The following is a 24,061-nucleotide window of genomic DNA, read 5'->3' on the forward strand; positions in this document are numbered from 1 at the left end:
ACAGACCTAGTATATATAAGAATTTCATATAACATAAAAGGTTAAGGAGCCCTAGCTGGTTTGGCTCAGTGGATAGAGCATCAGTCTGGGGACGGAAGGGTCCCAGGTTCGATTCGATGAAGGGCACATGCTCCGGTTGCAGGCTCGATCCCCAGTAGGAGGCGTGCAAGAGGCCACCAATGATTCTCTCTCATCACTGATATTTCTCTCTCTCTCTTCCTCTCCCTTCCTCTCTGAAATTTCAAAATAAAAAATAGAAAAAAATGCATATGCATATAAATGCTCTATTTTTAAAATAATTGTGAAGCCCTAACTGGTTTGGCTCAGTGGATAGAGTGTCGGCCTGCAGACTGAAAGGTCCTAGGTTCGATTCCAGTCAAGGGCATGTACCTTGTTTGCAGGCACATCCCCAATAGGAGGTGTGCAAGAGGCAGCTGATCTATGTTTCTCTCTCACTGATGTTTCTAGCTCTCTCTCTGTCTCCCTTCTTCTCTGTAAAAAATCAGTAAAATATATTAAAAAAATAATTGTGAAAAACTGAAAATAACCTAAATATCCATGTGGTAGAATTCTAAAGACGACCCTTCTCACGATTCCCATCTAGGGACGGTGTAGGTAACTGCCATGAAGAGATTTTTAAGATGTATTTAAAATTCAAGTGAGTTATATGAATAACCCAATTAGGTGAGCAGCTCCCCCCCCCCCCTTTTTTTTAAGAAGCAGAGATTTCTTAGTAGCTGATGAGGAAGACAGACAACCTGAAGCACTGTTGCTGGCTTGCAGATGGAAAGTACCAGATGACAAGGCATGAGCACTGCCTTGAGAAGCTGAGAGAGGCCCCTGACTGACAGCTGGGAAGGACAGATGGCATACACATTAAAGCAGCATGAACTAAACGAGCTTGGAAACAGATTCTTCCCTAGAGCTTCAAATAAGCACCCAGTTCCACTGATACCTTGATTTTGGCCTATCTTACCTCAAAACTATGAGCTAATTTTTGTTAATTTAAGCTGCTATATTTATGGTAATTTTTATGCAGCAAAATAAAAACAGTCCATAAATAGAGCATATGTAAGTAGTATTGTACACATATCAGACATAATCCTCCTATATAAAAGAGTAATATGCAAATTGACCAAATGGCAGAACGACTGGTCACTATGACGCGCACTGACCACCAGGGGGCAGACACTTAACACAGGAGCTGTCACCTGATGGTCAGTGTGCTCCCACAGGGGGAGCACCATTCAGTCAGAAGCCGGGCTCACTGGCGAGTGCAGAGGTGGTGGTGGGAGCCTCTCCCACCTCCGCAGCAGCGCTAAGGAAGGGCTCCCGGACTGTGAGAGGGTGCAGCTGGGCTGAGGAACACCCCTCCCCAAGTCCATGAATGGTGTGCACTGGGCCTCTTGTATGATATATGATGACATGACAGTTAAAGTAGATTTATATGTTATTAACATAGAATGAATTCAGAAGTTCTGAGTAAAAAAATTTGCAGGATGAGGTGTACAGTTTACCACTCACATAAAATTTCGAGACCCAAAACAATGCTGTGTATTACTACATGCAATTTTATAAAATAGCAGTATAAAATCAAGGGAGGACACACTCATCTCCTGAGTCATTCTCCTTTGGGTAGGGTGAAAAAGAAGAAACTGAATAGAATGACATATTAAAGAGACCTCAATTTTATCTGTAATAATTTTTCTTTTTTTCCTACTTAGTATATTAGCTAAAGTATTTGCTACATTACTACTATATTGTCCCTATTACTACAACTTTGTGATGTTATAGGAGCCAGATCATCAAAATAACTGGAAATTATTTTTATTAAGATTTCCTTAATGCATTTCAGAGAACTGAACTTATTTGTGCACTCTAATCAGAAAAATCAAAATTAAGTTTGTTTTAAAATACATTTAATAAAAATAATTTTTACATATTTTACAAGTGTAGAATATTTACAATTCCTTCTTCAGCATTTACTTAATGTTTACTATTTTTTTTTATTTGCCTTTTTTACTATTTCCTTCAGCAGTGAAATACTGTCCAGTGTTATCTGTAACTAAAATATTAGCTTCTTGGGTAATCCTCCTAGGTGAAAAAAGAAAAGAAAAAGAGGTTGTTCACATTTAAGTTTATGGCAATTTTAAGCAGTCATTGCATTCCCATTACATTTATTTTACTTGCTTTAATTTTTCCAATAGCATTTGTTAAACATTAAGCATACAGTGTAACAGTAGGAATTCATGAAGAGAAGGTACACATTGATAGTTCTGGTTACTCAGAGGTACACTCAAAAGTGTTCTTGTCCTTTTAAAGAGCATGATGTAAGTATTCTCAATGGAATTTCAGCAAATGCAGCTAAAAACACCACATTCTATCTGAATTCACTGCATTTCTTATAAAAATGAGAATTTTACCTTGTTCCAAGGTTTCGGTTCTCTTCCGTTTCGTTGCCAGAGATGGATTAGCCTGCTCCTTTAAAGTTTCCACTGGACAGTTTGGTCTAGGCAGTTGACATCCAGGTGTTGGCCCTGGCCGATTACTGAAATACTTAGTTTTCAATGCCTTTTAAAAGAACAGATAGCAAAGAAAGTAAACTTTTAAGTGAGTGTCTGGATTGTGTTTAAGGAAATCTAACCTTAAAATTGTTGGGATATTAAAGTGCTATGTGAAGCCCCCTGCTTCCAAAAAATGAAATTAATGTCAAGTATTTAGACAAGCAAATTATTACAAATAAACCAACATCTAGGAGCCCAAGATTGACTGATAATTCTATTACTGTAAGAAAGACACTACGTTTTAATTTTCCACAATTACAGTCTATACTAAATATGAAATATCCTTAATAAGATATTATGTAATTCAGCTCTCTATGCATTATGGGCTCTATAGTTCAAAACAACAGTTTTACTATTAATGAAAACAACTTTCTAGATAATTTGACCTGATCTGAAGTTTCTTATGATGGAGATAATATGCATATACGTATGGGTGAAAAGGTAGTTAGTTACTTGTATGTATTAATGTAGCATTTACATAAAAAGAGAAGGCTTATAGAAGTAAATGCACTAAACAGTGATTTGGTAATCTGTAATAAACAAGTGAAAAAAAAGACCACTTTGTATCCTTGATATATTGTGCATTAACAAGTTTTGTTAGATCAGAAGACTTGACATTTCATTTTAATTAGTCTCTTCCTTTATGAAGCCAAATCATTGTGCTGTTAGTTTTACATATCCCTGCCCCAATTTTAAGTGTTTGTTCTACCCTTTGTTTGTGTGCTTGTTTTTATTTATTTTTAAAAGTATATTTTACTGATTTTTTACAGAGAGGAAGGGAGAGGGATAGAGAGTTAGAAACATCTATGAGAGAGAAACATCGATCAGCTGCCTCCTGCACACCCCCTACTGGGGATGTGCCCGCAACCAAGGTACATGCCCTTGACGAGAATCGAACCTGGGACCCTTGAGTCCGCAGGCTGATGCTCTATCCACGGAGCCAAACGGGTTAGGGCTGTGTGCTTGTTTTTAAACAAGGAAAATGTGTTTTGTTTTTCTCAAATCTATAGTTCTTATATTTTTGTGTTGGGTAACATTTCTCTTCTTTTATAAGAGCAGATATACTTGGTCTTTCAAATTTTTGAGTTTGATTCTTTATTTTTAATGTTTTCAAGGTTCATTTGGGTGGTGGCATGTATCGGTGCCTCATTCCTTTTTAAAAAAAATATGTTTTTATTGATTTCAGAGAGGAAGGGAGAGGGAGAGATAGAACCATTAATGATGTAAGAGAATCATCAATTGGCTGTCTCCTGCACGCCCCCTACTGGAATCAAGCCCACAACCCGGGTATGTGCCCTTGACCAGAATTGAACCTGGGACCCTTCAGTTTGCAAACCGATGCTCTATCCACTGAGCCAAACAGGCTAGGGCGAGTTTGATTCTTATTTCCTTTAAAAATAACTGTCAGTTTCAGTGTTTGTTCTATTTGGACTATTTTCCAATCTCTTGTAAGCACAGTTTTACTGAACTATACCATTTTCTCCCCATTATCACTTTCTGACCATAATAATGGCCAGTGTGCATATCTGGACTGTATTTTATGGGAAACAACAAAATGCTTTAGGCATTAGGCTTGGCACAACATTTCAATTATACATAACATCTCATTGAAATATACCAGTGTCTTGCTCAGCTGGTTGTGGCTCAGTGGTTGAGCATCAACCTATGAACCAAGACTCACAGTTCAATTCCCGGTCAGGGCTCATGCCCTGGTTGTGGGCTGGATCCCTTGGTACGGGGCTTCCAGGAGGCAGCCGATCAGTAATTCTCTCTCATCATTAATGTTTCTATGTTTTTCTTCCTTTCCCTTTTCTCTCTGAAATCAATAAAAATATATTTTAAAAAAGAAAAATACAGTGTCTTAACAAACACAAACCTTATTATTTTTTCTTCTCTAGGAAGACTACTTGAAAGCCAATTAACTATGAAATTGATATGTATATATGTTCCAAATAAACTGTCCCGTACTTGTGCATACATAATTTAACACCAATCTGAATAGTGCTTGTAGCTTGAAGATAAAATGTTATTCCTTAAAACAAAAACACATCTTTCCAGTTTAGTAAAGAATGTTAGACAAGCTTATGAAATTCTAGTTTTATCTTATTAGTGCTACAGTTAAGATGACCCTCATATTTCCTAATACAAGAAAGATATGCTAAAATACCTGTGTGGCTGTAATTCGAGTACACGGATTAAATAAGAATAAGCCTTGTATGAGAGCTAGCAAGTCGTCTCCTGCTGCAATGAAGATGTGTTGTAATGGGATTCCAGGGAAACTCTTAAATGTCACGAAATCTGGAAGACTACACATGTCCTGTAAAAATATTTTTATAATTCAAACTTAAAGAATTAAAAGACATATAGATCTCAAATGAAGAAATAAAACTGTCATGGATAATATCATAATCTATGTAGAAAATCCCAAGAAATACATTTAAAAACTCCTAGAATAACTGAGTAAAGTTGCACAATATAAAATAAATGTACAAAAATCAATTGTAGTTCTATATACTAGCAATGAGATTTAAAAAATGCCATTTAGAATCACTCAAAAAGAACAATGAAAAACTTAGGTAAAAATCGAATAAAGCACATGTAGAACTATACAGAAAGCTACACAACACTGATAAAAGCTCTAAATAAATCGTGAGACATATCATGTTCATGGACTGGAAGATTCATAATCATAAAGACGTTATTCCTCTTCTAATTTATATATAGGTTTAATGCAATTCTTACCAACATTCTGGCAAAATTATTATATAAGACTGTGTCCCGGTGCATGAATTCGTGCATATTGAAAGGAAATTAATTAGAAGAAATATTTTAATAGCGCTATTCACATCTTGCTAATTAAAAGAAAATAGGATTCTATTGAGTCTCCTATCTACCTATTCAAGGACTTATGTGAGGATCAAATGAAACACAGGAAAACGCTTCACAAACATTTGGTTAAACTGTAAAATGTTTGCACCTGGCTATAAAGCAAGCCGGGTTCCTGGGCTGAAGAAACTCCAAGGATGCTAGTCACTAGGGAGAGAAAGCCGGGTGTTGCTACATGACGTCATTACCCAGCGCCCACAGTCTCAGTTTTCAGGCTGGGTTCGGCTGTGGGCCACATTTTGTGCCATGAGGTCTTGGCAGCGTTGGCTGCGATTTGGTGGGGTGTCATTCCAGGGTGGTGGTGGGGCCTGTGTCCCACTTGGGGAAAGGCGAGTGTTGGTTTGTCAGTGCCAGGTCTGTGGTGTCGTTTATTTTTAAACTAGAGGCTCAGTGCACGAATTCGAGCACGGGTGCGGTCCCTTGGCCTGGCCGGTGATTGGGGCTGATCAGGGCCGTGGGAGGTTGGCTGTAGGAGCACAGTGACCACCAGGGGGCAGCTCCTGAGTTGGGTGTCTGCCCCCTGGTGGTCACTGTGCATCATAGCGACCAGTCGATCAGTTGCTTAGGCTTTTATATATATAGACTAGAGACCTGGTGCACAAAATTTGTGCACTGAGCAGGGGCTTCCCCTCAGCCTGGCCTATGCACTCTCACAGTCTGGGACCCCTCACTCCTTACTGCCCACCTGCTTACTGCTCCCTAGTGCTGCTGTGGAGGCAGGAGAGGGCCTGGCTTCTGGCTGAGCAGCACTACCCCTGTGGGAGCACAATGACCACCAGTGGGCAGCTCCTGCATTGAGTGTCTGGCCCCTGGTGGTCAGTGTGCATCATAGCAACCGGTCAGACAGATGGACACTTAGCCTTTTATATATTTAGATTCTAAAATTTATGTAGAAGCCAAAGGAACTAAAATAGCTAAAATAAGTATAAAAAAAGAAAAAGTGAGAGGAATCATGCTGATTTCAAGACTTAAAAACTGATCCTGACCTAAGTCTCACATCTCATACAAAAACTACCTCAAAGTATTGAAAGTATTACTTTCAACATAAATTAAAAAAAAAAAAAAAACTCAAAAAGGATTATAACCATAAATAAATTTTATCAATAAATGATAACTATTAGGGCATGTCTTATAATTTGAACACATAGCAAACTTTCAATTAGAAAGTTGAGGAAATAATAGCAGGAAAGAGACTCCTTTGACCTAAATCCAGCTTCAGTTAATTTCATTGCAGAAGGTAATAGTCTAATTAAAATTTCCCTTTTCTAGTACTTATTTCCCAGGAGATGGGGCTATAATAAGGAAAATAAAAAGGTCTATAATTTTAATTTATGAATAAACAAGTGAGGATATTTTAATGAACTGTACATATAAAATTTAGCAACTTAAATTACTAAATTAATCACCAGTAAAGTAAAAGACAATGAATACATTTCTTTAAGGAATATTACGTGACAGCACTATATATAATCCTAACCAAATTTCAAAGAAAATGTATGAATGCTTACAGGCCACTGTTCCTCAGTTGGTGTGCCCAATGTTTCAAATATTCTTGTTAGTTGATCAAGGTCTGAATCTCCGGGCAAAAATGGAACCTGAAAGAGAGAGGCAGATATTTTAAGGTGGTTTATAATAGTCATTATGCAAATAAAACTATACATTTAATAAGAAAAACAAAATTACAACAAAAATTAAAATGTAGCCAAAACCGGTTTGGCTCAGTGGATGGAGCGTTGGCCTGTGGACTGAAGGGTCCCAGGTTCGATTCCGGTCAAGGGCATGTATCTTGGTTGCGGGCACATCCCCGGTGGGGGATGTGCAGGAGGCAGCTGATCGATGTTTCTCTCTCATCGATGTTTCTAGCTCTCTATCCCTCTCCCTTCCACTCTGTAAAAAAATCAATAAAATATATATAAAAAAAAAAAATTAAAATGTAATCTGAGGTATACTGGATGTGGCATTAGGTCCTGTCATTGCTAATACAGTAAACAGCACCACACTTCCCATTTTATTCATTCCACAAATCTTTTATTTTTTCCCATGAATGCAGTCCCCCATACCATAAATTATGCAGCTGAGTTCCCACATTTGGGGAAATTACAGGGGTGAAATGGTAAGCCTTGCCCTGCCAGGTTAAGTATCACTCCACAAATAACAGTTATCATTGGTATAAATATTTCTATTATTCTTTTCATTTAACAATAACAAAGGAGGTTCAGAATGCCGACCAATTTTCTTCTAAAATGATTTGAACTACATTGATTACTTTGGTTGAATATAGGCTTACTTATTGCTCCTCTTTTTTCTAGTTTAAGTAGCTTTTTAAACCTACTTTTATAAAATTTAAATAAAAGAAAAACACAACTTTAAAAAGGGTTGAATGCTTATAATAGCAAATCTATTAACTATTCTGCTTTCAATATTATATAATTATCAATATTATACAATACAGTATAACATATAATTATGTAATTAAAATATGTAATTTATAATTATCTTCTATATGTATAAAAGGCTAATATGTAAAGTCTCCCTTCGGGAGTTTGATCAATAGACTAGGAGTTCGATCACTCGCTATGATGTGCACAGACCACCAGGGGGCAGGGTGGAATGAAGGCCCCGATCGGCCCTGATCACTGGCCAGGCCTAGGGACCCAACCCATGCATGAATTTCGTGCACAGGGACTCTAGTATACAATATAACAATATTATGTAACTATTCTGTTTTCAATTATTATCTGTTTGGACTACAGGTCTATAACTGTATGGAATGCATTTCCATTGATGATATTTTCAAAGAGCAAAGGGACAGCTTAAAATATGAAACACTGCCCAACTGGTGTGGTTCAGTGGTTGAGCACGGACCTATGAACCAGGAGGTCATGGTTCAATTCCCGGTCTGGGCAAATGCCCAGGTTGTGGGCTCCATCCCTAGTGTGGTCTCACTCAGAAAAATGTTATAGGATCACCGTGTCTGCTTTGCTTGAAGAGAACTAAAACGATCCTCTCACACAAGGTTTAAGGTTTAAGTTAGGAACACAGAATTGTAGCTGCAGTGGTTGGTATTACATAGCTCTTAAAGTGTACATTTAAACAGCCCCAAAGTCCCAGGAGTACAAAAGTTCATCCTGACACATTTAGTTACTGCAGAGACATTACCATGTTACAATCCAATGAGGGTTTTATTATAGTTATATTTCAGAACATAGCAATGATCAATAATAAAACCTTTATTATCCTATCTCACATTAGCATTAATAAAAAGGTTGTATTAGGGATGGGGATTTTGTTTTAATTGGCTTTTTTGCTTTTTGTTGTAAGGATGGTGCTACACTCTGGAAATTATCTCTAAGAAGATAATTCCTTCACAAATAATAAAAACAAATACCTATAACAATATTGAGGTGTGTACAGCAACTCAAGACTTACCCTTAGAAGCAACTCTGCTAATATACAGCCAACAGCCCACATGTCCACACCTACACCATACATTCTAGCACCAAATAGTAACTCAGGGGCCCGATACCACCTGAGAAACAAAAAGAAATATTGTCATTTTACAATGAAAGTATTAAAGTATTTCTTAAGAGAAAACTCAGCAAAACATTATCCTACTGATGAAATTCACTTTTTTTCTATGGATTCACCTAGTTATTTGTATTACTCAATCTGCCGTCCCATCTGTAACTATCCTTGAGGGAGAGGGGGAGGGAGAAAGGAAAAGGGAGGGGGAGAAAGAGGTATGAATGAGAGAGAATCACACTAGCCAGGGCTATCCTTGACTGTTTTCAAAGCCAGTCTATCAACCTGGGCACTAGATACCATGCTCTCTTGCCTATTTTCAAGGGTATTGCTCTTGTAATTCTCTTCTTTCTCCTACATCAACTTTTTGTTCTTTACTAAACTATTACCATCAATATACAAACATACTGTTATTTCTTTGGCTTTAAAAGATAAACTAAAAACCAAAGAAATAGCCTGACCAGTGTGGATCAGTGGTTGAGCGTCAACCCATGAATCATGGTTTGATTCCTGGCCAGGGTACATGCCTGAGTTTCTGGTTTGATTCCCAGTGTGGAGTGTGCAGGAGGCAGCCGATCAATGATTCTCTCATCACTAATGTTTCTCTCTCTCTCCCTTCCTCTCTCTGAAATCCATAAAAATGAATTAAAAAAAGAAAAGAAAAGAAACAAACAACAAAAACTTCTTTAGACCCTATTTCCCCTAATAGCTACTTCTTCATTCTCTGGTAATCTGAAGAGTTGTCTGCTCTTATTGTCTGCAATTCCTCTTCTCTTACTCTCTTAAATTCTTTTCAATTAGGCTTTCATCCTATCACTTTCATCCTATCACTCTAAGATGGCTCTTGTCAAGGTTAACAATGATATCCTCATCATTAATCTGTCAATTCTCAGTCCTTATTTTACCTCACCCATTAGTTGCATTTGATTTGCATGAAGAGAAAATATGAGAAATTAATAAATGAAAAACACTGTATACAGTGCTCTTAGGTGGGTCCCTATTTGCCCAAGTTCCTGAACGATAGTCTTAATCTTTACAGCAATTACATGAATAACTATTTATATCCCTTTACATCTTACTCAGGCTTTAGGTGATTGACAATGAGATTTGAAGGTGACAAAGTAATTTAAAGGAACAGATAAAAGAAAATGAAGATCTTCTCAGATCCTTAAAAAAATCTTGGGCATGGCCAGTGTGGCTCAGTGGTTGAGCATCAACCTATGAACTAGAAGGTCATGGTTCGATTCCCAGTCAGGGCACATCCCCTGGATAGGGTTAGATCTCCAATAGGGGGCATGTAGGAGGCAGCCAATCAATGATTCTCTCTCATCTTTGATGCTTCTATCTCTCATTCCACTCCCTCTCTGAAATGAATAAAAATATATTTAAAAAAAAAAAGTCTTGGAAATTAATAAATGCCATCCTGATAAAAATTATAAAATCTACTGTCTCCATCTATTTAATGTGATTTTTAATTTTTATTCACAAAAAGTAAAAACATAAAATATAAGTATAATAACATGAAAAATCCAAATATCAATGCACGGTTTGTTTAGAGAATTTTCACTCACACTGAATGATATAAAATACGGAATCAGGACTAACCAATAAAGTAAACATATGCCCCCCTCTAAATCAGGTGATTATGTAAAACTAGAAGCCCAATGCACGAAGATTCGTGCTAGAATGGTCTTTCCTTTCCCTGGCTGCCGGCACTGCCTTTCCACTCCGGCCCTGCCCCTTTCCGCTCAGGCCCCGGAGCCGCCTCTTTCCGCTCCAACCCTGCCTTCCCACGCTGCCCAGAGGCCCTGAGACCGGGGGTGGGGCAGAACGCCTGTGTCGATGCCATGGCCTGCCCCTGTGAATGCAAATTAACCGCCATCTTTGTTGGGTTAATTTGCATATCACTCCTGATTGGCTGGTGGCATAGAGGAGGTACGGTCAATTTACACGTTTGTCTGTTATTGGGTAAGATAGCCACTAAAGTTCAAAAACTACCTAAATGAAATGTAAAAGAAGTATAAATTAGTTTCAAAAGTTACTAGCCTGTCCTGGCAGGTATCTCAGTGGTTAGTGTGTTGGATTTGATTCTGTCAAGAGCTTGTACCTGGGTTGTGGGTTCGCTCACCTCCCTACCCCCAGTGGAGTGCGTGCAGGAGGCAACCAGTCTATATGTTTCTCACACTGATGTTTGTTTCCCTCTCTTTCTCTCTACCACCCCTCCCTCCCTCCCTTCCACTCTCTGAAAAGCAATGTAAAAAATTATCCTCTGGTGAGGATTAACAAAACAAAACAAAAAAGTTACTAGCCCTAGTCAGGTAGCTCAGTTGGTTAGAGTGTTGTCCCCATACACCAAGGGTGCAAGTTCCCGTCAGGGCATATACATGAAGCAACCAACGAATGGATAACTAAGTGGAACAACAAATCAATGTTTCTCTACCCCCTCTTTCTAAAAATCAACAAATTAAAAAACAATTATATATATTGAAAAATTACTAGATAAATGTTTGAGGATCAACTTAATTCAATTCTTGTTTGAATGAAGGGCTGTATTTTTTTCACTGTGGTAAGATATACATAACATAAAAGCAGCTGTATTTTCAACAAAACACCAACGATGATGCCAAGAAAAGCCAAATGATGCTCACTTTTGGTTAATATCCTGCACAATATAAATTTCAGTTATTTCAGGGATTCTTACCTGGTTACAACCTGATGTGTATAAGCTCTATTGGGGCTCCCAAATGATTTGGCCAGGCCAAAATCTGCCAGCTTTAGAACTCCGTTTTCATCTAGCAACAAGTTGTTTGGTTTCAGATCCTATATTATGGAAGTTTAAACAAACATGTAAGCAGGATGGGGGAGACTACAATAACAAGGCATTTAGTTGGCTCAACTTTAAACTTAGCAAAAACAGAGTAACACCCCAAATTAAACAACAATCAGTATTTTTTCATTAATGTAAATCCTATCAAAGCAAAACAAGGTTAGTTATATTACCTAGTGAGACCAGGGATCAAGGTACCTAATTTCACTGAACTTCAATTTTCCTACTTTACAGGATTGCTATGAGGATTATACTTAATATTTTCTGTAAAGAGCCTAGTCTAATGACTGGCTAATAGTAAGCACTCAATAAATGGCTGCTGCCATTAATTCAATAACAGTAATGCATATGAATTTTAGTAAATAACAGTATATATTAATAACAGTAATAAAAATATATGAATTTTAGTAAATAAAAAATTATACATTTAGAAAGGATGAGGAACAGTCTCAAAATCTATATTAAAAAGATACTAGCAATAACCTAAAAGGGATTCCAAGTTTAAGATATGAGAGTTACCAACTATAAACAATATATTCTTTTTTTAAAAAAGCTATTTTATTTTATTATTTTTTAAATTTCTTTATTGATTAAGGTGTCACATATTTGTCCTCATCCCTAAACAATATATTCTTAATTATTCACCTAAATAGGGTACCTAAGAACATTTACCTACCTAAATTATCAGTCTTGTTCTTTTGGAACAATGACCTGACCATTTCAGAAATTTTATTTCATTACTTCATAGAACTTTACACTACTAGAATTATCTTCCTAAAGGTATTTTAGCATTGTATAATTAACCCAGATTCTCACTGTATTCCCTCCCCGTCCCCTGACACACACACACACACTAACAATGGTATAGCAAAAAGAACAGTGGACTTAAGGCCAAAAGATCTAGGTTCTAATACTGTCAGTTATCAGCTACTGACCTTGGAAAAAATAATATAACCATGGTCAGGTCACTCAGCAATTTTTTTTTTTTTAATTCTTAATTTTTGAAAAATATTAAGGACTCTTCCATTTCTAAATTTCACATAATTTAGTCCTCACAGCACCACCTGGTGGAACAATGGAGGGAACACACTAAGAAAGGATAAAATAGTCCAGCTATATCTTTAACAATCTACAGGTTAAGATCATTTATGTAACAAACTAGTTAAATAAAACTTAACAACATAAAGAAGTTATCACACTTGGTTAAAAACCTTACCCTATGTAGAATCCAATGTTGATGTAAATATTCTAACCCTTGAAGAGTCATCAACATGTAGGCTTTGATGTGCGATGGTGTTAGGACAAGACTATTATCTTTTATTATAACCTGTAAAACAGGTAAAAAAGAGACAGGTAACTTTATTTTCACAAATAAATGCCATCATATAAAATCATTTACAGACACAAAATGAATTTATTCATACAGGAGAATCTCAAGAAAGGTTGCATAACTCTCCTTAGGAAGGATGGTCAGAATGTCCAGTCACGTGGGTTAGGGGAAGTATCTTTGGTTTGGAAAGAAAGCAGTGCTTTGTCTCCTATTTTTTTTTTTGTTTTCACTTGCCCCAGGATGTATAGCTCCTTCTGGTAATAGCATTTAGAATTCTTTTGGGAAGCCACCTGTTCCCACCTCAGTCTACATGGTTAAAAATGGGCTGACCACCATCTGTGGCCTCTAGAAGTAGGCTCATGACCCAAGCATAGTTAATTACCACTGCTGTCCAGGAGACTGTTCAGGGATAAACATGTGATTCAAATCAGGCCAATCAACCAGACCAAATACTTGTGCTAGAATTAAAAAGAACAAAGAGGCAATGGTAGGGGTTGGGGGTGGAGGGAGAGATTAACCGGGAATTTATATGCATAGCCCATAGATACAGATCATAATGTGAAGGCCTGGGAGAGGTGGGTACAGGGTGGAGGGGGTCAATGGGGGGAAAAAATAATCAAAGAGGACATCTATAATACTTTCAACAATAAAGATAAGCCTGGAAGTATCTGAGCCACTATATTGAGAAATTATGCCCATGTATGAAGGCAACAGAGAAGAGTGAAAAGTGCAAGACTGACTCCTGATAGTATTATTTGTGAACTGTGCCTAAAACCAGTTTATTCCTAGACTTATCAGTTACATAAGCTAAAAATGCCCATTTTCTTTTAAAAAAAAAAATCAAATTTAGGTAAAATGTACCCTTTCTAGAGCACAGTTCCATGAGTTTAAAAAACTTAATGAACACACCCAGTTGTGTAACCACCAGCACAATCAAGATTACAGTTCTATAATCCCCCAAAAGTCCCTCAGGCCCCTCTGTACTCAATCCTTCATTGTACTTCCAACCCCAGCAACCACTGATCTGATTTCTGTTCCTTTAGTTTTGCCTTTCTCAGAATATCAGATAAATAGAATAATATAACATACTAGAGGTCCAGTGCACGAAATTCGTGCATGGGTAGGGTCCCTAGGCCTGGCTGGTGATCAGGGCCAATCGGGGCCTTCTGGCTGCCGGCCAGGGCCTTCCTTCCCCAGCTGCTGGCCAAGGCCTTCCTTTGTTCCGTGCCACCCCCTGGAGGTCAGTGCACATCATAGTGAGCAATCGAACTCCCAGTCTCCCAGTTGAACTCCCGTGGGGACAATTTACATATTAGCCTTTTATATATATAGATAGCCTTTTGAACCTGGCTTCTTTAATCTACACTAATAAAAGAGTAAGATGCAGCCCTGACCAGTTTGGCTCAGTGGATAGTGTCGGCCTGCGGACTGAAGGGTCCCAGGCTTGATTCAGGTCAAGGGCATGTACCTGGGTTGCGGGCGCATCCCCAGTGGGGGGTGTGCAGGAGGCAGCTGATTGATGTTTCTCTCTCATTAATGTTTCTGGCTCTCTATCCCTCTCCTTTCCTCTCTGTAAAAAATCAATAAAATATATATATTTTTAAAAAGAGTAAGATGCAAACTGACTGTACCTTCGTGGCACCCACCAGCCAATCATGAGTTAGTATGCAAATTAACAAAAAAGATGGCAGGTTAATTTGCATACACAGGTGCCGAATGGCTGGGGTTGGGGCGTTCTGCACCGCCCCAGCCCCAGCCGCTCCGGACCAGCATGGGAAGGTGGAAAGGTGGCTCCAGCCGGAGTGAAGGCGGTGCTGACAGCCAGGGGAAGGAAGGCCCATTCTTGTATGAATCTTCGTGCATCGGGCCTCTAGTTTAGTATAATGTATTTCAGATCTGTCTAAACTGTTGCATATATTAGTACATTTCTTTTTATCCCAAATAGTATTCCATTGTATGGATGTACCATAGTTTATATATTCACTGAATGAAAGATATTTGGGTTGTTTCCACTTTGGGCAATTATGAAAAGCTAAACATCTGTGTACAGTTGGTTTCTTTGTTTCTCTTGGGTATATACCTAGCAGTAGTATTGCTTAAATGTATTATTTTACTGTATAAGAAGCTGAAAAACTACTTTTCAAAGTAGCTATACCATTTTGCATTCTCACCAGCAGAATTCCAGTTGTTCCATACCCTTGGATTGTCAGTTTTTGAGATTCAATTAACAATAATGAAAAGCATACAACCTTATTTTTCTCAAAAAGAAACTTGATATTCTACAATATGAAAAAAAAAAAAGCTCTGAATTTTCAAAGGCCTAACATTAATTTCTCTAAAAATAATGTCAATAAGGATAGGGTAAATTGGTAGACCAATGCTAATGAAATCCAAATCTCTGTATTTAATACTGGGAATATGGCTAAATGGATCAGAAGATCCTAGATTTGAGAGTATATCCAGATTTCAAAGTTAAGCATTCTTTTAATTACCAGTGTCTTCATAAGTGGAATAAACATTTAGGTTCTCTTTTGATAAACAGAGAAAAGAAATTCCTCTAGGAATCTTAACCTTACCTCTAGATCAGTTTCCATAAAATCAAAGACAAGGCTAATATTAGATTTATGTCCAAAAGCATCAAGGAGCTGCAAAGCAAAATTTCAAAAAAATAAAAATGTGATTCTCTATGAAATACTTGACAGTACTATACCAACTAAGTAATTTTTAAAAATTTAAAGAAGCATTTGGACAGCTGATAATTCCCTGTAAAGTTTAAGTAATTTTAATAAATTTGACATTTATTTTGTTTTTGTTTGCTAGGAATTTGTACTTAGAGGCACAAAAATATTTGACTTTATTATTTTTTTAAAAAGTCACTAAATACTTAACCTCTCCCCCCAAATTTTGGGAGTTATAATTAAGAAATGAATTGATGAAAACCTCACCTCAGTCTCTAATTCAGAAAAATTCCTACCTAAAAAAATCCTATAAACCACAGTAGCATCTATCATTTACTGAATGAGCACATTCTCTATGCTAGTCACTATTCCAGGTACTTTACATGTATTTAATTAGCTGGTCTCACCACAACCCTCTAAGGTTGTGCTCAGGGTCTTACACCTACTAAGCTTCAAAATGATTTCTGACAAAATTAGCCTGTATGCCAATATTTAATTTATTTCATCCGTTGCATAGTTTTAAAAGACGGGGCCTACAGGAACAATTAGGATAGGAAATACTAGCCTGATAAACTTTTAAGCTTTTCTGCAAGGCTTGCTTACAACAATTCATTTTGCTGGGCCTTCAGTCAACATACCAGAAACAACTTAGATCATACTTACACCAATTATATTTGGATGACTTAGCTCCTGTAATAATTTTATTTCTCTTAAGGCTGTTCTATTTATACCTATATAAAAACACAAAACAAAAAGTGAAAAATAATTCTCAAATCTTTATATTTTTATTTTAAATGACTTTTAGAGAGGGGAAGGGAGAGGAAGAAAAGAGACACATCGATGTGAGAGCAGAACATTGACTGGCTGCCTCCTACATGCCCCCTACCGGGGATCAAGCCTGTAACCTGGGCATGTGCCCTGACCAAGAATCAAACCAGCAACCTTTTGGTGCATAGGATGATGCTCAACCAACTGAGCTACACTGGCTGGGGCTTATATTGCTTTATTTATTTTTAAATATATGTTTTTATTGATGTTTAGATAGAGAGGAAGAGGGAGAGAGAAACAGAAACATCGATGAGAGAGACACATTGAATGGCTGCGTCCTGCACAGCCCCTACTGGGGATCGAGCCAGCAATTCAGGCATGTGCCCTGACTAGTAATCGAACCTGGGTCCTCTTGCTCAATCCACTGAGCAATACAAACCGGGCTATATTGCTTTATTTTTAAAATAGCTTACATAGACCATGATAAATGGTGAAAAAAATTCTCATTTTATCTGTGGCATATCAGTGCTGGAATAACAACACACGTAAGTGTGTAGCATATAGACGCTAAGTTATAGCTTCCCTTCTCTTGCCCTATGATTATTAGCAGCAGATTCTTTATGCTAATAGCAAACTAGTGATAAGATAGTATTTTTCCCAATGCAAAGGCTAGAACTCAAAATCAGCATTCTAGAAAACAAGGCTTTGGAAGGGGGATGAAGAGTTCCATAGTGAGCTTTGTGTACTTCCATGAAGATATAGCCTGAATTTTCAAAGTAATTAGAAGCTCAGAAAAATGAAGAAACAATGGCTTGTAACAACACCTAAAACAGTAATGAAGACAGCCAGATAAGCCACTAATAACCTTGCTGCCTTCCATTTTCTGAAGTGACTCGAATGTGCTTCTCTACACCCAAATGGTGGAAGCCACAAATACCCTGCCTCTATCCTGAGTCTACCTTTACTCTCTTGGGACCCTGCAATGACTACCCAGACCACTGTTAACTCTAATTAATACTTCGCTCATTCCTCAGTGGGAATAAAAACCTTTCCTGTTCTGTCAAATTAAATGAAATAACTTACCATCTTTAGCTTCTGATCTATGTCCAAGTTTGATCTGGTAGAGGAAAAAAAGAAAACATTAAAAATATGTTGTTAAACTTAATGAATGTTTGTGTAGGTAACACACACACATGCATACTTAAAATACTTAGCTACAGCAAAAACATTTAACAACTCTTATGTATTTAGTATTAGTAAGCAAGAAGGAAGTGGGTAATCATTAATCAGAAAGGCAAAAGTAATATAATAAGAAAGAATCAAGTACCTACTATTCCCTGTCCTTTAAGTTTTTGAAGTACATATTCAAAGCCACTCAAGCCCTGGCCGGTGTGGCTCAGTTGGTTGAAGCTTTGTCCCATGCACTGAAAGATCATTGGTTTGATTTGCAGTCAGGGCACATGCCTGGGAGGCAGCCAATTAAAGTTTCTCTCTCACATTGATATTTCTCCCTCTCTCTCAAATCAATAAAAACATTTTATTTCTTTTTTTTTTTTTTTTAAAGAAGAACTGCAGTGGAGAAAGACTATTATGAATGGCACCACCCAAGAGAGAGGGTAGCTAATACTCAAAAGCTCCATGATGGCATGTAGGTTACAGATTATATAGGGCAAAATGATAAGACCCCGTGGGTTAGGAGTTAAGGGTGGTGTTGGGAGCTGATTAGTCGGAGGGGAGGTAAGGGTTAATAATTTCTTCAGGTCTTGAGGAGAGCTCTGAGGTCTGCTCTGGCATCCCTCTAGTTTCATGGAAAGGTAGCCAGGGGGTTGTTCCACTTTAGGTCTCAGCTGAAACAATTTAGGTCAAGATATTATCTTCAGCTTACGGTAACAGAAACACATACCTTGCAACCCTTAATCAAGGTATGACCATCGTTTCTGGCTGCTTCAGAGAGTTCGTGACTAGTAAGGAAAGGGGTAAGCGTTCAGGGCATTCTGTAAAGAACCTGAGTAGAGTGCTGGCACTACATACTAGGACCCTTGGTTTCACTGAGTCACCCTGAAGGGGTAAAAGTCTATCACAGAGAAACAGGATGGATTTTACCCTAATTTATGTTAACAGCAAGCAAACAAAAAACCCCACTTGGACTTTCAGACAACTATAGAACTCAATATGCCAATAGTTTGAAGAGATTATATCAGTCAGTTAAGTGAATACATTTTTAAAAATTTATCTTTGCTGCTGAAAGAAGTTAATACATTTTTAATGAGTGTCTACAAATGTACTAGCCATAATGTCTAAGTGTAATTTGAGTGGAAGTAAATAGACAATAAACTCTTAGATAAAAGCATTTCAGGTTTTGATAAATGCTATGAAAATAACAGAGAAATATGGTAAAGAACACCAGGGGAGGAGGGTGGCACGCCTGTTTTAGCTGCAGTGTCCAGCAAAGGCCTCTAGGTGAAGAGGCATTTGAGTGTGATCTAAAGGATAAGTAATCAGCCAGGCCGAGTTTTAGAAGAAAAATGTATTAGCCAGAAGGCAGAGCAAATGCAACAATCAGCAGGTCTTGAGCAGTGAGAAAAACAGCCTCTCCTTGTGAGAGTTACTGATTTCAGTAGCATGGGAAAGAGCAATCAACCTGGCAGCAGGACACCTGGACTTAAAGCCTAGCTTTAGCCATCACTACCCACATCATCTTGACAAGTCAGCTAATCTCTCTCAGCCTCAAGAACCTCAAGTGTAAAATAAAGGCACTTACTTTACGTATTTCACAGGGCTATTTTGAGGGTTAAATGAAAAACGTCGGTGAAAGTGCCTGGCATATAGAAAATTAGCTAAATATAACCTAAATTTCTTGAGTGAAAGCAAATAAAAAAGATACTAAAATCAGTTTTAAAAACACACGCACAGCAATGTTGTTAATGTCGGTGAAAACCTTTTATGGTAAATCTGTCCACAGAAAATAGATATGACGCATAGAGTGGATGCAGGTGAGGCAGAAATAGTGATCCAGGAAGATAATGACATGAAATGGTTCGTTCTGAGGACCTAACAGATTGGCAGTTATTATCCCCTTTGCCAACTTCTGAGTATATAAAGCCGGCATACGGCTCCCTTTTCATTTCAATGTCAATTAATGGCACAAAAACCTAGTTCAGCTCAATCTGTTGATTGGGCTTTCTCTGTTGCACGGCAAGGTACACGACTGGTCAGGGCACACGACCGGTTGCGGGCTCCATCCCCGGTAGGGGGCGTGCAGGAGGCAGCCCATCCAAGTTTCTCTCATTGATGTTTCTCTCCCTTCTCCTCTCCATAAATCAATAAAAACCAGTTCCACCCGAGTTCTATCTCGGAACACAAGACACTAACAAATTCTGCTTCCTTTAAAAATGACTTAAGGCACTCCTCATTAGCAGAGCAAGGCCTAGATTAGTAAAACGGCCAGCCACCACCTCACACCTACCTGCATCTCCCAAGAGACTCCAAGAAAACAAACTGCAACTCACCTTTTTAATGGCGACAATTTGGTTGGTGTTCTTGTCTCTGGCCTTGTACACCGTGGCAAACTGGAGAGAAAAACAAAAATCACCTAAGTTTGTGGGAAGGTTGTTTGATCGTGTTTGCCTTTTTACTTTAGATTTTGGGAAGCCAAGAATCAAGGGTTCTAAGGAGCGGACTCCCGGCGGCTTGAAGCGTGGTGGGGCGGCCCACGTCCCGTTCCTGCCTGTGACCGGGAAAGGAGAGGGCCGCTCCGGGTGGACGGAGGGGCAGCGGCGTCCGGGAAGCCTCGGCCAGCGGCCCGGCCAGCCTCCGGAGGGCACGAGGAAGCCGGGGAAGAGGTGAGGCGACCCGGCGCCCTCCCCGCGGGACGCCCTCCCCGAATCCCGAGAGCCGCACCTGTCCCTCCCCGAGGAAGTCCAGTTTTTCATAGCGCTTTGCTCGCGACTTCACGTCCACAGCCATCCGTCACGCGAAGCCCGACTCCAGCCGTAAAGGGCGAGCTGCCTGGACGGAGGGAATTTAAAGCTCCTTTCAAGCCTCCCAACAGCCACTTCCGTTCACCAGGCTCCGACGCTTTATTAGCTCCGCCCCACTTCCGGGATGGGCGTGGCCCTGCTAAGTAGGTTCGGCCCTGAGGAAGCTGAGCGAAGCAGGGCGTGTGGGTGCCGGAAGCCGGGTGTTTTAGGGTGGTGCCCACGTGTGTCACCTGGTTATCGTTTTAACTTGGATTATTTTCTTAACTACCGCGACGGGTCAGCGTTCTGCTGCGGTTCTGAGTTCGGAATTGAATAGGTGTGTATGCGTGTGGCGGGCTCGGCCTTCTCCTTTCTGGTTCTAGGTCGTGGGTGTTCCGTCGCTACGGTTACTAGGGACGCCTGGCCCCGCAAGCTCAGGTTACTTAGACGCCTGCCCACTTCTTAAGGGCTGGTCAAGAGGCATTCTTCTTAGTCCAGTGCTTTTAGGAAGAAGCGCACCCAGGGAAACAAAATCCAAGTCAACTGAAGAATTTTGTGCTGTGGAACAGACTTGTGGTCATCAGTTTTCTACTCCGTGAAGTGGAAAGAATAGACTACATCACAGGTGGTTGTGAGAGGATTAAAAGTGACATGCAGAAAGGTTAGACGTAGTAAATGCGCAATTAAGTGTTAGCTGTGAGCAGTACCCAATTTCCTCATGAGTTTTCATACAAATCAACGAATTATACATATTAATTCATTTATTTAATGAATATTTATTGAATATGCCAGGCTCTGTTGTAGACTGAGAAGTGAGCCTGAAAAAAAGGACAAAGATGCTTGCCTTCAAATGGCAGTAGTTAACAACCAAGTAAAATACGTTACAATTTTAAAAATGCTATGTTACATAGTTATAAGTGCTATAGAAATAATAGAGCAGGGAAAAGAGAGAGATTTAGGGTTTTCAGTTTTAAATAGGGTGGGACAAGACAAACACCAGTTTTGAGCAGACAAATGATATCCATGTTTCCAAAGAAGGTCCACTCTGGCTGTTGTGAGAGACCAAACTTGGCGTGAGGGAGGTGGCAAGGAAAAGCAAGAAGGCCAGTTAAGGAATTACTGTGGTAATCCAGATGCCTGTATTAGATGGTACCAGTTTGACTTCTAGTCAGAAGGATTTGCTGACAAACTCGATGTGTTGGGTGAGGGAGTAAGGAAAGCATAATTCTAAGGTTTTGAATTGGGGCATTTGATGTTTGTACGAGTTGAGAATCCTGATTTTCAGAGTTATGTTGCCAAAGGCAGCACGATACCAAGGCTCATAATTTAGTAAAGATAATATAGTGTAAGGATTGATCCTTGCTGTGGGTTTAGACTGTCCACATTGACTCCTGGGCCAAGTATTCAATCAATAGATATATCTTAGGCAAGTCATTTAACCTTAAGTCATGTCCCTAGTTTCCTCCTACATAATAGGACCTAATCATTGGGTTGCTGCAAGGCTTAAATAATTTCACACTCAAAAAACCCTTAGAAAAGTGTCTGACAGTGCTCAATTTATGTTATAGTGCTCAATTTATGTTAACCATTACATAACTATTGTTGGTCACCTCCTAGCTCTTTTCACTATTTGGGTCTTTATTGAGCTCTGCTATGTTCATAGGCAAACTTCTCATACATTGCAGAAAACACACCATCTTTATCACTTAATTCTTAATTTTTTACTTGTGGCAAGTCATACCTAATGATCCATGGTGTTACGACTTAGGCCAAAGTTCCTTTTGAAAGATATCACTATAACAACTAACCTCACTTTTAGTAAAAATAAGCTAAGTAGTGAGCTAAATTTGATGGTACACCTGTGAGGCTTGAGTGTGCTATGGCATAAAAGCACTTTCACACATTGGTGGTAGCCATCTTCCAAGATGGCCCCAATGATTCTTGCCTTCTAGTATTAATGAACTGAGTAGATTCCTCCCATAATGAAACAGGCTGTTATGTGTGACCAGCAGAATATGGCAGAAAATGTAACTTCTGAATTTAGGTCATAAAAGGCATTAATGCTTCTGTCTTTGGATGCTTGGATGATTTACTGTGGGGGAAGTCAGCCAACATGTCATGAATTTGCTCAGGCAGCCTTGTGGAGAGGAACTGAGTCTTCCTGTCAACAGCCAGCTTCATTCAGCTTGCCAGCTGTTAGTAAGCCACTTTGGAAACAGATCATCCAGCCCCAGTCAAGCCTTCAGATAAGTGCAGCCCCATGTAGCAGCTGATTGCAACCTCATGAGAGACACTGACTGAGCAGAACTGCCCAGCCAACCAGCTCAGGATTTCCTGACCCAGAGAAAACATAAGCTATTAAGTGATTATTGTTGCTTTTAGCCACTAAGTTTTCAGGTGACTTGTTACAAAGTAATAGATAGTACTGGAATGGAAAACCTAAAGGTGGCCCTCAGACAGATCCAGTATTAGGGTTTCTAACTGTTGGCCCCCATTATTACTCAAGCCACTCTTTATTACCTGAACCCACTGTTTCTGAAAGTAAAAAAATTTGCCCTGGGCTTCCTTTTACTGAAACAGAAGTTAAGGGGGATGGGGGGTGGGGTGGGAAAACTGGTAGTTTTAAAGAAAATCTTCCAAATAAATGTAAATAACACACCAAAAAACCATGAATTTTGTTATTTTTTGAGTCACCAAAGCAGTGTATTGTTAGCACCAAACCCCTACCTCAAATTTGAGTTGGGCAACATTTTTACTAGACCACAACACAGAATTTGCAAGAGAAACAGATCAACTCTAGAATAGTGGGGGCGGGGGGGGGGGGGGGAAGCAAAGATAAATCCATAGGCAACTGGGCAATACTCAACAATTCTACTCATCTATTGCTTACAAGCTACCTTTACTATTAGAGATGACTTCTTTAAAGTATATTCTAGAAATCATTAAAGGTATGGAAGAGAATTTATTTAGCTTTGTGAGGCTTTACTTTCACAATAATAATATACCCTTGGCACAGGAAGACCCTTTAAAGTTTCATAAATTGCTTTAACAAAGTAAATATTTACGTTGATTTTATGAAGCTTTCAGACATTAAGTTTGAGAAAGTTAATGATTAGCACAATTTGCACACATTATCACAATCAAAACAGTAAACCAAAGAACAAGATTTTCTTAAAACCCCTAGAAACATAATAGCAATTTCTATTCAAACGTTATACCTCTGCTATATTAATTTTGATGTCTGATTTTATACTGGCTTATTTCCCCCCCTGAAAATAGGCTACTAATAATCTTTTGTGTTAACTCCCTAGTCTTAATACCCCAAAGTCACTGGATATACCTTGGCTCTATTATTATCGTTTAGAGTAGGATGTGCTTACTAAGCCAGTTATACTCCAGTAACTTTGTGAATGAAAAAAAAAAAATGCTAAGAGAATTAAGAACAAATAATGGAGTCACTATTTCACTTATCCTCATCCTATTTCAGGAAAATCACTTCCAAAAAGCAATTCTGCCTGATAAATTAA

The 24,061-nt window shown here is 38.7% G+C and overlaps 1 protein-coding gene and 1 long non-coding RNA gene across 6 annotated transcripts in view; one reads left to right on the top strand and one right to left on the bottom strand.

The window, feature by feature from the left end:
• Positions 1–1,902: 1,902 nt before the first annotated feature.
• CDK7 (cyclin dependent kinase 7) lies at positions 1,903–20,619 on the bottom strand. 5 transcript variants are annotated; one of them, XM_008161894.3, is made up of 12 exons: positions 20,476–20,619; positions 20,085–20,144; positions 17,659–17,692; positions 16,471–16,538; positions 15,706–15,774; positions 13,016–13,126; positions 11,674–11,792; positions 8,880–8,979; positions 6,959–7,045; positions 4,732–4,881; positions 2,424–2,571; positions 1,903–2,094 (listed from the first exon to the last, which is right to left on the bottom strand). In XM_008161894.3, the coding sequence occupies exons 1-12, from the start codon at positions 20,539–20,541 to the stop codon at positions 2,066–2,068; spliced, it is 1,041 nt and encodes a 346-aa protein (XP_008160116.1). In that variant the 5' UTR covers positions 20,542–20,619; the 3' UTR covers positions 1,903–2,065. The 5 variants fall into 5 exon arrangements, with proteins under 5 accessions (XP_008160116.1, XP_054571173.1, XP_027995386.1 ...); XM_054715198.1 differs by lacking the exon at positions 15,706–15,774; XM_028139585.2 differs by lacking the exon at positions 4,732–4,881.
• Positions 20,620–20,702: 83 nt separating this feature from the next.
• Positions 20,703–24,061, top strand: part of LOC129148869 (uncharacterized) — a 49,976-nt gene continuing 46,617 nt past the window's right edge. Inside the window, exon 1 of the long non-coding RNA XR_008555865.1 lies at positions 20,703–20,871. This is a non-coding gene — a long non-coding RNA (uncharacterized LOC129148869). The remainder of the gene's footprint in view (positions 20,872–24,061) is intronic.

Source organism: Eptesicus fuscus, chromosome 4, assembly GCF_027574615.1.
Source record: "Eptesicus fuscus isolate TK198812 chromosome 4, DD_ASM_mEF_20220401, whole genome shotgun sequence".
NCBI lineage: Eukaryota > Metazoa > Chordata > Mammalia > Chiroptera > Vespertilionidae > Eptesicus > Eptesicus fuscus.